The sequence below is a fragment of the Callorhinchus milii genome, unplaced genomic scaffold (genome assembly GCF_018977255.1).
Source record: "Callorhinchus milii isolate IMCB2004 unplaced genomic scaffold, IMCB_Cmil_1.0 Scaffold3, whole genome shotgun sequence".
In the NCBI taxonomy this organism is placed as follows: domain Eukaryota; kingdom Metazoa; phylum Chordata; class Chondrichthyes; order Chimaeriformes; family Callorhinchidae; genus Callorhinchus; species Callorhinchus milii.
In genome coordinates, this window is record NW_024704744.1 from 25,933,672 (window position 1) to 25,950,866 (window position 17,195).

The 17,195-nt window shown below is 37.4% G+C and overlaps 1 protein-coding gene across 1 annotated transcript; it reads right to left on the bottom strand.

Annotated features, from left to right (window-relative positions):
* Nucleotides 1-3,980: 3,980 nt before the first annotated feature.
* Nucleotides 3,981-13,132, bottom strand: LOC103185788 (transcription factor Sox-7-like). Its single transcript, XM_007904463.2, has 2 exons — nucleotides 12,720-13,132; nucleotides 3,981-5,689 (listed from the first exon to the last, which is right to left on the bottom strand). Exons 1-2 carry the CDS (start codon nucleotides 12,943-12,945, stop codon nucleotides 4,833-4,835), a joined length of 1,083 nt encoding a protein of 360 aa, XP_007902654.1. The 5' UTR covers nucleotides 12,946-13,132; the 3' UTR covers nucleotides 3,981-4,832.
* Between the last annotated feature and the right edge of the window lie 4,063 nt (nucleotides 13,133-17,195).

Below are 17,195 nucleotides of genomic sequence, written 5' to 3' on the forward strand. Positions count from 1 at the left end.
CGTTCCAGCACCACTTTGCCTTGACACTGCAGTTCAATGCTGGAAGAGTGCTATGTTGTCAGAGATGATGTCCTTTGAATGAAAGGTTAAGCTAAGGTACTGTTTGCCTGTTCAGTTAGATATTAAATATCTCATGGCATTATTCAGAAGGAGAAGAGGGTTTTTCCCGGTGTCATGGCCATTAATCCTCAGATAAAATTGGTCAATCAATTCATAGCTGTTTGTGAATCAATGCTGTGTATAATGTTGCCATGCTTAAATACAAAATACAATCACTTCAGAAACTCTGAAGAGCTATAAGATATTTACAACATATCAAATGCATTCATTAATGCTTATATGATATATGCTATATCAAATGCAAGGACTATTATTTATGCCGGGTTAAAGCTTTTACAAGAGGTACATTTTGGAGGGACATTGTTGTATCAAAATATTTTCAAACAATTTATGTTTCAGGAATTACCAGCCAGGCTGCTGTTTGTGGGATACACTCGTGCCCTATTATACATTGTATTTACTGCAGCAATAATGTAGGCAATCCATTTTTCTCATATTTTATGGAATTGTTGAATAAAACAAATGTTTGCTTTGGCAGAAGCTATTGTGGCACTCTTTCACCCATAATGCATCCTAGTTTACCGGTTCCACTGTCAGACCTTATTCATCAATTGAGCTGAAATTTTTAGTTAAAAAAATGCTCCTGTTGGGGGTCACTGGTCCCAGATGATGTTAATCAGTGAGGATTATTCCCCCAGCTTGACATGAGCACACGTCCTTCCCTCAGTCTGGTGACTGTAGAAAAATGACTACAAACATCCTGGTGGAGAGGTAATGTGGACTAGAAACAGTCTTATCAGGCAGGAAGCAGAGAGCTCTGGCCACATCCGGCACTTCAGTTCAAATTCCCAAACTCAGGCAAACACTCATTGACCACGATTAGACCTTCTCATTCCTTGTTACGGCAAAATCTGTTAAACAGATTTCAGTGGAAGCTCATTTCATGAAGTGCCTTTAAATTGAAAAGTGCCATAGATTTCACACATCTATATTTGATCCACTTTCTGGATTCGTATTTAGAATATTCGTCTTAATTTTATGATCAAATTGTTCTGGAAGTTAAGTTTGAGAAGTGACATATTTTTATAGGCACCATTTGATCATGGACTTTGAAAGCTAAACTAAGTAAAACATTAAAGAGTGGAACAGGAAAAGCCCCGCACAAGTTCAGGAATGTGCATGTGTATCAGGAAATCAGACTCGCCTGGTTTAATGTTTTATTATTGTTTAGTTTCCTTGTCAACAAGGGAATGTGGTCCAAGTGGTGAGTTACAGCATCTCAGCTTGGCACATGAAGTGAGCTGTAGGGTTACAATCTTCACATGGTGTGCTTCCAATCTCTGCATGTTGTCAAAGGGAGAAATCTAGTGGAAGCTAAGCAGGCACACATAGGCCAAGGTGATTTCAAGCATCACCTAGTTTTGAACAGAGCCATCAAGAATACCAAAGTTCTGTAAACATAAAAGAATCGGGCCAAAGAATTGCCAGCTTCAGACCAAGAGGAAACTAAGATTTGGGAAAGGAAAAAGTAGCTGAATGTTTTAGCTAAATATGTCAATGGGATTCCCTGAACTGCTATGTTATGTTGTCAAGTGACCAAAACATCCATTGGCATTCTCAAACATTAAACGCTACAATTTGGCTCCGCCACCTCAATGATGTGACCTTGTTGAATTTGATGACCTGCCTTTAGAGTTTTTCTGTCAATCAGATGCCAATTTTTTTTTGCCTAGGATCCCATCTCCAGCATTGACAATGGGACTACAAATGCTCAGGACCCTTAAAGTTTTTCTTTAAAAGAAAGAAGTTAAAATACAATTTATTTACAGTAGTATTACAAGAGAAGGAATTGGAAAAAGACAAGAAAAGTAAGAGTATTCAAAATGTTTATTCTTACTTAAATTAATGGTTTACTATTTATAATTACAGCAATAAAGCAACTAACATCATTGAATAACCTATTTACCGTCATATCGTATTCAAGTAATGAGGAATTCAGAGTAAAGTGTACATAATTTATAACATATTTTTAAATGTGACAGTATTTAAAGTGTAAATGATTTAATGTTTTTAAGCTTATAATAAGAATCCTTGCATTTGATATAGCGAGTTATTATGTTGATGAAATGTCTCAAAGCTTTTTCCATGATATGTTGTAAAGTGGTGGGACTTGTTTATTTTGCAGCAAAGCAGCAGTCAATTTGCACATAGCAATGTCCCACAAACAACCATGGAGCGAATGACAAATTTTATTTGGGGGATTACTGGCCAGGACACCATGAGACACCCTTTTCTTTTCAAATAGTCCTGATGCGGGGCCCGATCGTGGTTGTTTCCTGATTGTGAACCCACAATCTTCTGACTCAGAGACGAGAGTGCTACCAACTATGCCACGCTTGGTAAATTGCAGAAATCATAAATGTTGGCAGGTTATGGTGAATGTGCAATATGTATAAAATCTAGAAACACTATTTGCTTGGCTGGAATGTACAACTAAATTACTTAACAGTAGAAAGTCTAGTGAACGCAGGTAGCAAAATGTTGGAGTTTTCAATTTCTTGTTTACACAATGGAAATATTCATTTAATAGAAGTTCACAGGAGTGAAATTTACTGTATCTGATAACTGGAGAGGTTAAATCCAGCCCGAATGCTGAACATGGGTGGGGAATCTATACAATTCTGGTAGATGGATCAAGAGCATCAGTATCAAGAAGATCACCATGCAATGTTACCATCTGAGCTCAATACTTAAAGATTTCTAAAGCTTTGAATAAGAACAGAGACACATTTTGGTATTATGGGGATTTGGCCACCTTGATTCTGTGGGGTTTTGAGAGAAAATATTCAAAGTAAATAGGTATATTCATTGTAATGTCATGTGCTTCATGCAGATCCAGAATATCTCTCACATCTTAGACGCCATGGGGCAAGAGAAATGAAAAGTAAATAAAGTATATAATAATAATAATCCTTTCATTTGATACAGTGCCTTATCACATCTTCGGGACATCTCAAAGCGCTTCACAGAATATACTGGAAAGTTCAGTGACTGTGTGTCTTGTGGGCAAAACGCAGCAGCCAATTACACTCAGCAGTGTCCCACAAACAGTGGAAAAAGAGGAAAAATAGAAAAAAAAATAGGAAAAAAAGAGAAACAACAAAACACAAAAGAAAGAAGCAAAGAGCGAAGGGAAATGAAGAGGAAAAGGTTGCATGTGTTATTGGGATCAGCACGCTATCTTTTCAGCTCTGGCACATGTATAAATGAAAATAATAATCCTTTTCAATATTCTCAGATAGATGAAAATAATAATTCTTGTAATTGATATAGCACCTTATTGATTAATTGAAACGGTTCAAACACTTCACAGATTTGCACAGTAAAGTGTAGTGACTGTATGTCCAGATGAAGGGATCAAAATCTCTTCTCTGTTAAAAGAGTCGAACATATATATAATGACAGTTGTTGAAGAGCAGAGGGAGCTTTGTGCTACATCAGGATGTGCTACATTTGGCCTCGATGCTAATGTTCGGGGTTTTAAAATCCCTCTGTACTGAGATTCAACACTTAAATGAAAATGTGGAAGATGTAAAAAAAAAATGAGAACTGAACCACAAATAGGGCAAAAGAGAGAGCAAAAGAAGCTGTAGGAAAGAAAATCTGTCAAAAAAATAAAAATGGTAACAAGACACAAAGCGATGGACACAGTATATAACCTGGGTAAATAATAAAAATATTACAATATAACCTTAAACATCCTTTTTAGGTATACAAATGGAAACGTTAGAAGTGTGTGAAAATAGCTTAAATGTTTCCAAACTCTTGGTGCATTCATTCACAATTATGCGTCTGAAGAAAAATACACAGGAAAACTGGAATGAGATACAAGTTGAAAAAAAAGTATAACCAGGAGGAAATAGATACGATTATACTTTAATTGAGTAAAACCCAGGAAGACAGCACTTGTTCATCTCAACCAAGAATGAGGATGTTGTGAGATGAAAATCAAATATGTAATAGGTAGAATCAGATAACGTTATTATTTTATTATATTATTAAGGAATTATTATTTTAAACATGATGTTATTTCCAGGTGAAGTTCACACATTATCCATTGCTTTTGTAAATTATTCCACCCTTGGGCACATAAGGCACCCGATTCCAGGCAATGCAGTTTTGAAGCAGTCACTAAGCAACAACGCTGAATGGTTTAATTTCATCATACTTTCCTTTTGTGGAAGGCAAGTGCCTTTAGATAGATTGCTTTAAACCAGAAATAAAACGGTAACAGGAAGAGAGGTCTTTAAGCACTTCTCAGCAACTTTAAAACAATCTAGAATTTAAATTCATGAAACAATTATTAATACACTAATAATTGGTGAATCATTGATTAACAGATCAGTTAATCCACAACATTCAGGTATGCTTAGAATGCAATAAAACAGAATGCTGCATACAGTCAATTGTCTTAAGAAAGCTAACAATAAACAGAAACAAAGCAAGCTTTGGATATTTAAATATATCTTGCAAGCTCCTTACAAGCGCAAGCAATTTAGCCTAAAGTTTAGAGAGAAATGTTCCAAGAGTCAAGCAGCCTCAGCCTTCCACTTTGAAAGTGTTGTAAAAATCTGCTTCAAACTCCCCCAAAAATGTTTTGGCACTTCATAATTTATGGAAATCATTCTTTAGATTGTTTTGGCACCCTGAGGAAATGTCCTTGTCCAGAGAACTGTGGTAAATAATACTGTTTTGACTGGAAAGAGTTTGCTCTAGGAACCACTGTAGTTATTGTAATAGGCTGCAGTAGCATCTGCTAAAACAGATATAAGGCTTCTCTCTGAACCTGTACCTCCTGATGGATTGTCTTCAGATGAATGTTCATTGATTGCCATCTCTTCCGGATTTGAACGAATGGAGGTATTCAAGTATTGGTCAAACTCATTGCGGTCCACTTCTCCTAAAAGCTCAGCTTGGCTGATGTGTTCCAGGCTATCTAGATGATGAGGGGGAGAAAGGTGGACAGAGGTATTTGCATGTACAGAATGGAAGGGAGGATGGTGGATGCGGCTGTAATAGGAGGGTGGAGGTGGGCGGCTGGTTACAGGATGCATCATGGTAGATCTAGTCTGGGAGATTACGATCTGACTGAGGTGTCCACATTGGATGGGACTTTGACCGTATTCTGAACAATATGTTCCTTCAGTCATCTGGGGACGAGGATCATCTGGACATTGAGGTGGAAAGAAGCTGTGATCAGCATCGATGACATCCAGAGGGGACATCTCAGGGGTAGGTAGCCCATAGTTGTCAAAGCTGTTGTTTGTGGTCTGCGTTTCCCTGAATCTGCTGATTACAGGAAGTCTTGAGGCCGATGAATAGCTTTTATCCTCCTCTTCCTCCAGGCGTCCCCTATAGGCTCTGCCGCTGGGGACAGGTGGCTGATCATGGGGGAAGTTGTTGAGGAGGAAGCTCGGGTCGACCCGTTTACACAGACGTTTGATTTGCTTTTTCCTCCGAGGTCTGTATTTGTAATTGGGATGATCCTGCATGTGCTGCACTCGTAATCTTTCAGCTTCTTCCACAAAAGGTCTCTTCTGTGTAGGAGCGAGCGCCTTCCACGATCTGCCTAAAATACAGCCCACAATTTCAATTAGAAGTAAAAAAAAACTGACTCTCAACAAACACCAATCACATGATACGCACATATTGTAACCTATATAATTGACATTTTCACTTTCTCCTATCAAATTTACATGTTATTAATTCTACCCCTGCCAACCCCCAACCCCCCCAAAAAAATATGGCCACTCAATCCATGACTGTTTGTGGGTTACTGCTGTGTGCAATTAATTCACTGCCGCATTTCGCCCACAAAATACAGTTAATCCACTTTACAATATATATTCAGTGAAGCACTTTGAGACATCTCAATGATGTCACAAGGCACTATATCAAATGCAAGGTTTATTATTAAACTGTAAATTTGCAGTCCCTTAAACAGGTTTGTATGATGCACCTTTATTATAGGCGTGAAATAATAATAAGATTTACTGTAAAGTATAGCTTTTTGAAAGACAACAAAATCTACTAGAAGTTAATTTTTTTATAAAAACACACACATTCCCTTCAGACACAGAGGATCCTCAATAATTAGATATATTCTTTTTTGATTCATCTTATTGTCTCTCCAACTGTTTTCCCCTCTCCTATCTCTGCTGAAAGTCTCTCCTCAGTCACTGGTTGCGGTATGGTTTCACAATGCTGGCCATCCTCTAGTAACTCACTCAAATGAGTATCAATGTGTGAGCCTCAACAATGAGCGGCAAAAGGCTGTTAAATCCCTGGGGAGAAATCACAGCAAAGACCAATCCCATACCCATTCAAGGAAGCAATGAACATGTAGACACATTTTCAACAGGGGGCAGCGGGTAATGTGCAGGCACATGTTTCTCTGGGGACAGGGAAAAGTGCAGCGGTGCGGAGAAGAATGTGTGGCTACATTTTCCAACATGGATCATCAGCACGAATGGGAACTCTGACTGATACTTCACCCACAAAACATACAATTAATTCACTTTACAGTATATTCTGTGAAGCGCAGTGAGACATCTCAAAGACATGATACAGCGTTATATCAAATGCAAGGATTATTATTATTATTATTGTTATTATATTCCCTCTCCTCCCCAAGGATTCCTAGGCCAATAAAAGTAGCCGGTCCATACCCAAGCTGAGATCAGCAAAGTTCAGCACAGATTTCTTTTCAAATGTGGTGCATGCCCCACAATATGAGCTTCAACCCTTCACCTAGGTTTCTCAATAAAACGTACTGTGACGGAGTATGCTTTTGCAATGAAATATAAACTGACAATTTTTACTGTGGGCAGTAAAATAACACTTTATGATTTCACAATAACTCTTCCGGTATCACAGCTGCCCCCTCAGGACACCGGGTGGAAGAATAACTACTTTCAGGGTTTAAATGTGAAATAAATCAATATGGTTTTGACAAGAAATAAGTTACGCTTTGTTTGCACATGTGGACTAAATGAAATATGTGACGGACAATTCTAAAATCTCTCTTTAAAAGACTGAAATGGTAAATAAAAGACCCTTTACTCTGCCTCACAACAGAAAGCGATTAATATCCTGACTTGATCTTTGTGTTTTTTCTGAAAGGAAAAGTATGCGTCAGAAATAGTGGGATCTGATCTGAGAACTTTACATTCGCCTTAAATTATATTTAAGACTTGAGAGGCGCAATATAAATCCAAGTTGTTGTTGTTATTGTTCTTACCCCCTTTCCCTCAATTTTCTTCCCCCGTTTCCTGAAGGTGCTGAATCTTCATGAAGACCAGACACGCTTTGATATCACGCCTATGTGATGGTTCTTCATGCATTAAAGAGTATTGGCAAGCTAAACTACCACCTCACCCAACGCCCACACAGAAACATGTTCTACCAGAGGTCACAAGGTAGCCATCATTGACCATAAATTCCATTTAATTTTAGCAAGTAATCCATTTTGTCTTAAACATACGAACGGGCAGAAGTGTGGAAAATTTTTTAATGCAATTTAGAAAACTGCAGAATTCCAGGTCTCTGGAATGCAAACTCTGGCTGATTTTTCCCCACCCTAGCCCAGGAGCACCGACACCAATTGATATTCTGAAAATGGGTGAGACAGGTACTCAGCACAGCCCTGGGACCTCACAGGTGTGTGTGACTCACTTTTACTGCAGGCAGTGAAATGCTTCCTTGAGAAAAAATTACATTTAAAAACTGAAATGAAACCATCTCATGCAAAATTGACGGCAGCCACAAAAACCACAAAACGTTGAGCATATTAACTCCTTAACTTTGAAAAAATAGAAAAACTTTGGCTCTCTAAAATAGAAATAATCATCTGAAACACTAAACAGTCTCTTCTAAACGCGTAGGTAAACATTTTATAGAACAATGATGAACCTCAGTTCTATAATAAGCGATCACACAATTTAATACTCATGTAGCTATGTAAATCTAAGCTATATGAGGTTCAAAAAACATTGTCTTAAAATTTGAAACCAAGCAAATTAAGAGTGAATTTATGAATTTTCCAAAATTCTGCACTTAAGACACTGGTTTTAAGGCAAAACCTGTAAGAATTTCGGGTCTCTGGATTCCGCTCTGGCTGTTTTGACGTTAGCCAGCTGTCTGTGTCCAGCTGGCTCTCAGGACTGTATAGAATTACATAGAAAGATACTATCAATGATTTAATTGCATCAATTTTGTTACCAGTCCTTTGGTTGAGGAATTGACCCTCCTTCAGTTTCTGTGCAATTGGTCAGGACTAAAGTGAAAAATAATAATACTACTACAAATAATAACAACAACAATAATAATCCTTGAATTTGATATAGTGCCTTATCACGTCTTTGAGACGTCTCAAAGCACTTCACAGAATATACTGTAAAGTGAATTGACTGTATACTTTTGTGAGTGAAACGCAATACTCTCCCATGGTTGTTTCAAAAGTAACCAATGAACGCTGAAAGTAGTTTAGCAACCCTAATCTCTAGTGCACATTGTTTAGAATATAATCACAAAGTTTCTGTGAAGTATTTCTCAACTCCAGACAGGATTGTGGAGTCCTGTAGCTCAGTGGTTAGAGCACTCGATTCTAGGCAGGGCAAAACCTTGGGCAAGTTTCCTTACTCCACACAGAGCCTAATAATAATCCCTCCAAAAAACAAAACAATAATAAATTGGTCATTTTCAATCCACAACTGTTTGTGGGACACTGCTGTGCAATTGGCTGCCGAGTTTCGCTCACAAATATACGGTTAATCCACTTTACAGCACATTCTGTGAAGCACTTTGAGACGACTAGAAGACGTGAAAAGCGCTATATCAAATGCAAGGATTATTATATCATTATTATTATTATTATTATTATATTATTATATTATCATTAGTTCATTTAACTTCATATATTGTTTCAAAAGTCCGATTGAAACTGAATCTTCTCTTTACGTTGATCATATAATTTCAAACCATAATATCCACACATCTTTTTCCTGGTAAATCTTTTTATTTCTTAGCCATTTAAAAAAAAAGTTGAAGAAGTATTTCTTTTAACATGGCATTAATCCGGAGAGATGTTTGAATAGATTATTTTCGATTTCAGATACAGGAATCTTCCTGAAAGTCAATAACAGTATTTTGGCTGGAAAGACAGCTTCACTTTCTACATTTAGTTACAAAAAGGATCTTCCCTCAGTTATAACCAGTGCATCGTTAACCTGCAATGGTGTATTTAACAGTAAACATTGTTTCGGAAGAGCTAAAGCTTGTTAGGAACCGTGAGGTTGCAAGCTCATACACGTTCTCTCTCTATCTAGATAAATAAATATTCTTTAAGAAGGCTTTATCGGTTAAAGTATAAACTGGGGTTTAGTCAGACATATTTAAATGCATGTAATTTTGGGCTCCACTAGTTTTAGAGAAATCTTCAAGTTAATGTTATACACACAATAAATTTTGCTTTATTATTTGGACGACATTGAAGTACATTTCCAAAAGATTGTGGTTAAAAAAGAGTTGATTGTACCATAATTAATATAATTTCTAGCCCATCTAAACTGAGGAATATTTGATCATAGATAACAATAGACTGATTAGGAACATTTGCTCAGATTTTCAGCGTTACTGTGAGAGGTCAAGGGGGTGGTGGGGGGGGGCTAATGTGAACCCAAACTATCAATACAGGAATGATCTGTCCTGAGGTGAGACTGAGCAAACTCAATGAAACTGAGTATGTCCTAGTTCCCTTCCTTTGCGGAGCCTAAATACAGAAAATATCTGCACATTGGCTGCTACCACTTCTGATGACTCAGTGTAAATAGCAGGAATCTATCTCATGAATGAAAGCTGTTGTAGAAAAAATATATTTTTATAAATAGGCATCAAAATAAGGAATTCTAGATTATACGCTAAAATGTAAGAAATATGAGTTATTGTAAAACGGTCATTAACAATAAACCCTATGAATAGCTTGGTGCCTCAAAAAATCTCTGTTAGACAAACTTTGAATCTAAAGGTTGGTTGCCTGTCCGTAAATGTATTGAACTGCAAGCTTACACGTTCTTATAAGAACCTAGCAGAGAATGCCTCATTTTGATCTATAAGAAGAGAAGGAAGGTTGGTCCACATTCTTCCGAGAGTGACCCAAATCTACTCTTATTAGAGGAATCATCTCCTTTACACAGCTTTGGGAAGTACTTCAGGGAACCAGCCATCAAGCCCAGTGAGACACTTTGCTGACTCTCTGAGGCCCTTCCCACACCACTTCTCTCTCTGACATTGTTGCCAATATAACCCAGTGAAGTAACAAAATGCATCTTTGCGGGGATTATATTTGCGCAGATGTAAGTGTTCAAAAAACTGAAATAATTGTTAAGCTTCCTCCAGTTGTTAACTCCCATTGCCCAACTCTATGAGCTGTACACTTCCTTTTGTCAATAATAATAATCCTTGCATTTGATATAGCGCTTTTCACGTCTTATCAACGTCTCAAAGAGCTTCACAGAATATCCTGTAAAGTGAATTGAATATATATTTGTGGGCGAAACGCGTCAGCTAATTGCGCACAGCAGTGTCCCACAAACAGTCGTGGATTGAAATGATCAATTTATTATTGTTTTTTTTGAGGGATTATTATCAGGCGTGTGGAGTAAGGAAACTTGCCCAAGGTTTCACCTCAATGGCAAATAGTAACAAATGCTAGTACTCTGGTTTTAACACACAGATTATATTCCACCATTAGTAATAGTATCAATCGATGGGGAAAAAGTTGGGGGGATCCTTTTTTCTGCAATTCTTCTAAATGTATTATTTTCCAGTTGTTTCCCTCCACTGCCAAGAAGAACAGTATATTATTCTGCTCCTTGGTTAGGCTTTACAGACATTTTCCCTGGTTCTCCTCTCTCCCCCTCTGTGCCGACCCCACTTTCATAATTACATTTAAAAAATGTATTTGTTGCTGGATCTTGTGTTGCAGCAGTCAGGTGTTTGGGCTCCATCTAGTGGATATATTTATTTTTCACCCAAATCAAAAAAAATGCAGAATCTTAAACCATCGAAAGGCTACAACTTTAAACAGTGAGGAACTATGAGAATAATCTATTTAGAAACAGGTTTGTTGCGGAATAAATTGTCCTTAATATTACTGGGTTAAAATTTGTACCCACTTTCCTTTCAGATGATAACTTGTCATGTCCCAGATTGCTACTTTTGTATGAACCAGACTTACACTCAATTTAAATCAAACAATATTACAATTAGGAAACCCTCCCAAGTGAAAATTGTGTTGAAAAATTCTGCAAATTTAATATGGAGGCCTCTTGACTTTCAATCTGTATCTTCTCTTGGAATTTAAGACTATTTCTTGTTCAGTTGGAAATTAAGTTTCTCTGCTTGTGAGTCAAGTGGAAGAGAACCATATTGTACTTTAATTCATTTTAGCTGTGTGGAAATCGCTTTTCTTTTTACTGGGTTATTAATACGTTTGATTCCATGATTGAGTTTGACTCTAGACAAAGGCGTCATAGGATAAAGTTGGTGCAAAGTGACACAAAAGCATTGAAACTAATAGTTATTATAATTCATTGCTATATTCGAATTAATTTCTATACAATTATTATAATCAAGTTTTAAATGTAATGTTTTTTACTGAACTGCTTCAATATTTGTATGGGCAGGAATGAGCAAAACTAAATGTGGTTTACATAGTGAATTTTCACAACTGTACACCACACAAATGTTTGCCAGTGTGTATTAATTACATGCTAGAGAAAATAGACGTCATATTCGATTTACTACATATTAAATTAACTTCCTCTGCCTAAATGCTGTAAAAGGAGAATATTTCTATGCAATTTCGCATGTATATATGGAACCCTCTGTCATGTAAGGTCATCAAGCATGGCAATCGGTTTCCTTGTATCAGAGAACTAGCGACGATAAAAAGCTTCCTAAAAAAGATTAAGTAAATCTACTTTTATATAATTTTAGAAATTGATATAAATCACATCAAAATTAAACTCCAATAAGGAAAAGGAAATCTAAACATTAATAACCAATTCTACTTTTAATCTCTTTTTTTTAATTCAGTCAACCAATAAAAGTTGAAGAGACAAAATTATTTTAATAAAATGTTATCTTTTGATTTTAAAATGTTAAGCATTTTATTCCTTCCTCCTCAGAGATGCACGGCATTTTTACATTAGTTACACTATGTAGCAAAATATGAAAAAAAAATTAAAATAGAAAATATACATTACATATTCAGTGAATGAACAGAGCTACATTATTAACTGAAATCGATCAAAAACTTCAGATTCACGATAAACTTTGCCTTTTTTAAACTCCAAGTGGTCTCGCAATACACACTGGTACATTTTCCCCCAGAAATTAAGTAATTAAAAATTTTAAAAGATCTTTTGTGATCCGCCGACTCTAAGACAACTTAAATTACTACCACAAGAGCTGTATTATATTTATGGTGAATGCAATACACAACTTTAAATATACCTTTAGGTTCGTGCAGTTACCACCTGTGCCTCTAGTGTAGAAAGCTTTAAAGTATTCATTAAAAACTTTGTAGACATACACACCTAGCATTTTGCTGAGCTCTGCGTTGTGGAGATCAGGGTTCTGGATTGCAAGTTTCTTCCTCTCGTCCTTTGCCCACACCATGAAAGCATTCATGGGTCTTCGGATTCGAGGCTCAGTTTTGTTCCTGGCTGGAGATTCGTGAGCGGTGATCCCAGCCCTGGGCTTCCCTTCCCCTGGAGGACAGCCCAGATCCTCCGTCCACGAGTAAGGGCTCATCAGTGCCATCGCTCTAGATCGGATCACTTTTGTCAAAAATAATCCGTGCAACTTCGCGAAATGTAAGAGTAGAATTAAATTACAATGGGTGCTGATGCTTTAAGCTTGAGAGATCAAGTCTCAGATCAGGAAGAGAGTCCCAGATTCATTTATTCCCTCAGTGTCAGTCGATGTCAACTTTATCCAATGAAGTGGTTTGCAATAGAAGCTCCTCCCCTGAACTGCTGCAATCAAACTGCTCTGACTTGAAACAACCAAGTCAAAACTGTAGAGCAGAAAAAGGAGTGTTCCCTTTCGACCCTTCATCTTACCAGCAAGTTATTTTTCCACGAGAAACTGTTTGAAGTGACAACAAATTTGACTTCAATTTTCTTTTACAAACATTGCTGCAGGCTATTGTGACTACATTCATTAACTGAATTACTTACATTGCACTTATCACTGTGGTGTAAGGAACAAGCAGAAATATCAACACGAACACTCGTTCTTAAGTTGCACTGTCTTCCATCCCACTGTTGCAGCAATTGTCCAATTGGCACAGAGGTAAATTGCTCTTAAGTGAGATGTAAAAGAGTGTATTTTCACTAGCTTTATTTGATTTGTTTAGCATTTAACATGACCATTGATTTATATCTGTATTTCATAGTTTTAAATTTGCAAGAACTTAAAATATATATTCATGTTTGAATAGATCAATTTCATAAATCTAAGTGGTATATTTCTACATTAGAATATCTTTCAGTTTGGATTTTAACAGGAGAACCATTACGGGGTTCATATTCTATCTGCTGTGTCATAGCTGCATCAATACTGTGGATTTCGCCGAGCACATTTTTTAATAGGGATTGTGAACATAAGAATAATTCTCATCACTGAATCTGTGTAAAAATATAACCAAGTACAACCACCGATCATTGGGATGGACTGTTTACTGATAATTACCATTTAACTGGAGAGACGGTTGCGAAACAAGGACATTATTCACCCCAATTCATGTTTCTTTATCTCGCTGATAATGCCAGAATTCTGATGTATAAAATATTTCATTGGAGGTCACGTTATGTTTTTTTTTATCCTGCAAAGAGCAGAGTTGATAGATCAGGCAAGATGAAGTATTAAGAACAATTGTTGTGATGAGTATCCTAATGATTTATCTCCATGCTATTCACCAGAATCATTTCAGTTACAAAGAATTTAGCAGTGATCAGTTTTTAGCCAATTTATATCCCGGTCGGGTTTTTTCTGACCAAGAAATTCACACTTCAAATTTATACTTGAATTTCTCTGCTGAGATCTGTTAAGAACAACCAGTGTGAATTGGTTTGTGCACATTAACTGATAATAGCAAACGCTCTGGAAGCACAATCCACACGCAAGATTCCACTGTAAATCCTCATTTATAGTAAGTTCTCATAAGGTAAAAATTCAATTAAAAAATGCCTTTCACCCATCATCTCAAAACCCACAAAATATTCTTATGCCTGTGATATGTATTACAAGTAGAAAACAGTAAAGTAGCATTTTAAATATGTTTGATACAATTTCCATAATATGAATTAAAGTTAAGATTTTCTTCATTAGCGTTGGTCTGGTCAGATTTATTTAAAATATTAGATTATACTCGTATACAAACCAGAACAGAAGTTTGTAAGAATTACAGGAAGAAAAGTGGCTATACAAGCTCTGATCTATTACAATTTATTCAGAACAAATATTAAATCTGACCCACTCTGCCCACTTTTAGCTACAACGTGTCATGAGAGTTGTGGAAAGCATTGAATTCATAGATCAAGAGGACAAAACCAGTTAAAAAGGAGAGTTACACTCAAAATTGTCCCTGCTCAAGGTGTTGTTAGAAAACGTTGTGTAAACTAGCAACAGAGTCCCTTTGTACATAAAACAAAGTAAAAATATTTAAGCCAAATCTGCTGGAGTCACATCACTGGGACATTCATCAGCAAGGCATGCAGAAACAGAAACTGCAGCAAGTTCCACCTACATTGTCATGACGTTTCTGGAGGTGCTGTACTGCATGTTTGAACTAGTGAGAAGGTATTTTTAAGGTTCCTAAATTGCCAACATGATGATGTCAATTCTGCTGTCATTTTACAACTATTTCGCCCACAAAATATACATTAATTCACTTTACAATATGTTCTGTGAAGCGCTTTGTGACGTCTCAAAGACGTGATAAGGCACTATATCAAATGCAAGGATTATTATTATTATCGTATAAAGTATACAATCATTTACAATCACATATTTTTCAAAGTAGGAAAACTTGTACAATTTGTGTGCAGTGTAGAACAACAACTTGCATTTATAGAAAGGAGATTTTATTATCGTCACAATTTCTGTTCCCAATCAGATGTGGCAGACAGGACAGCAATCTACCCCGTTTTCAAGCAGTTGAATTGCTTGCCGATACTCCACACTCATTGTTAAGGCTTACACATGAAGAATAGTCGTTTGGGTGAGGTACTGGAGGGTGACTAGTGTTCATGAAACCATATCCACCAAAAGGCTAACCTCTTCTGGAGAGGAAGAATTGAAGAAACTTTTGTGACATTTTACAACACATTTTGAAAACCGATTCCAAGTCTGTTTTCTAATGAGGTAATGCCCAACCTCTTTAATCTCCCCACATAAATTGAAGACTTGTAGAACTTGCATCTTGGCAGCTCACCTTTTTACTTTCTCATTATTTATTATGAATACCTGCACGGTTGAGAACAACAACAATAATGTAATCTTGTTGTTATTGTCAATCATGAAGGTATTCATAATAAATAATAATATTGCATTTGATATAGCACCTTATCACGTTGTTGAGACTTCTCAAAAACTTCACAATATACTGTATATTTTAAGTACCAAATCTTGTGTATTCTGGCATTAAGATCCTATAATTAGAGGCCCGTAATAGCTTATTGTAGATTAATAAGCTAAACAGCGGCGAGTGGCATGCTAAATCCTTTACTTCACCCCAGAACATCCAAACAAATAACATTTCCATTGTTGAGAAGTGGACTTGTTACCATTATCTCAATGTTTTCATTTGGTGATGGAAGCATTAACCAGGGCTTTCTCTGCGTCCTTGACCTCTCTGCTGTCTTCGACGCGGTCGACCATTCCATCCTATCCTCAGGCTCTATTCTTTGCCCTCTTTTCTTTAATATTTACATGCTACCACTCAAGCAACGTCACCCACAGGCATGGGGATAACTTCTACAAATATGTGGATGACACCCAACTCTCTCTCTGCATCTACCCTCTATTCCAGGACCACTGCTTTTCTGACTGATTGCCTGTTGGACACCAAGTCGTAGATGAGAGCTAACTTTCCCCACTTCAATGCCGACAAAACAGGCTGTCCTGCTTGGCTCCCATCAACGTCTTCTCACCACAGCATCAATTTACACGGTGCACACACCGTCTCACAGCCAGTGTGGAATCTCGGTCACTTATTCATCTTTTAAATTACACATCTCTGCTCACTGGACTTCCCAACTATTCTTCCCTACAAGCTGCAATCCATCCAGAACTCTGCAGCTCATATCCTCTCCCAAACTAGGCTCCGTGAGCTTATCATCCCCAACCCTGACCGGCTCCACTGGCTCCCCATCCCCCAGAGGATGGAGTTCAAGATCCTTATCCTCACTTTTAAATCCCTCTTGCCCCACCCTTCCTCTGTAACCTTCTTGAACCCTACCAACCCACCCGCTTGCTCCAGTCAGCAGGCAATGGTCTGTTTCACATCCCCCACCTTGCCCAACCCATCATCGGCGGTCAGGCTTCTAACCTTTCTGCCCCACCCTCTGGAATTCCATCTCGGAGTTCCTTCACCTCGTCTCCTTCATCACTTCCTTCAAGTACAACATCATTTCAAGATCTTACTCTTTGGCTGTCATCTTCCCCTCCCTCCACCGCCTCAACTGTCCAGCATCCTCTCAACATGAAAGCCGCTTTATTAGTTCAGGAGTAGCATAGTATGAGGAAGGGCGTTAGCAGTTAACACAAAACTTGTGGTTTTCACCAGGTGTACAATAGCTCCTGGAATTGCACAGCAACATTTCATATCATTCCCAAAAGGAATACCACTAGCAAAGACTTGATCAATTCTCCTGCCTGAAGAAGCTTTTCTAAAAAATGCCTTCTGTGTATAATTTAAACAAAGTACACATATTACTTGCTAAACCAGGTTTGCAACGACGTTGAACTTTAGGGAACTGGTCTTCCTTCCCTCATTACACTAGCTC

What these genes read in the sequence shown, in the direction of transcription:
- LOC103185788 (XM_007904463.2), bottom strand. Translation starts at nt 12,945, where the DNA reads ATGGCACTGATGAGCCCTTACTCGTGGACGGAGGATCTGGGCTGTCCT. An exon ending in AGAGCTCAGCAAAATGCTAG is followed by an intron (nt 5,690 to 12,719) that starts GTGTGTATGTCT and finishes GCTGTATTTTAG; the next exon opens with GCAGATCGTGGAAGGCGCTC.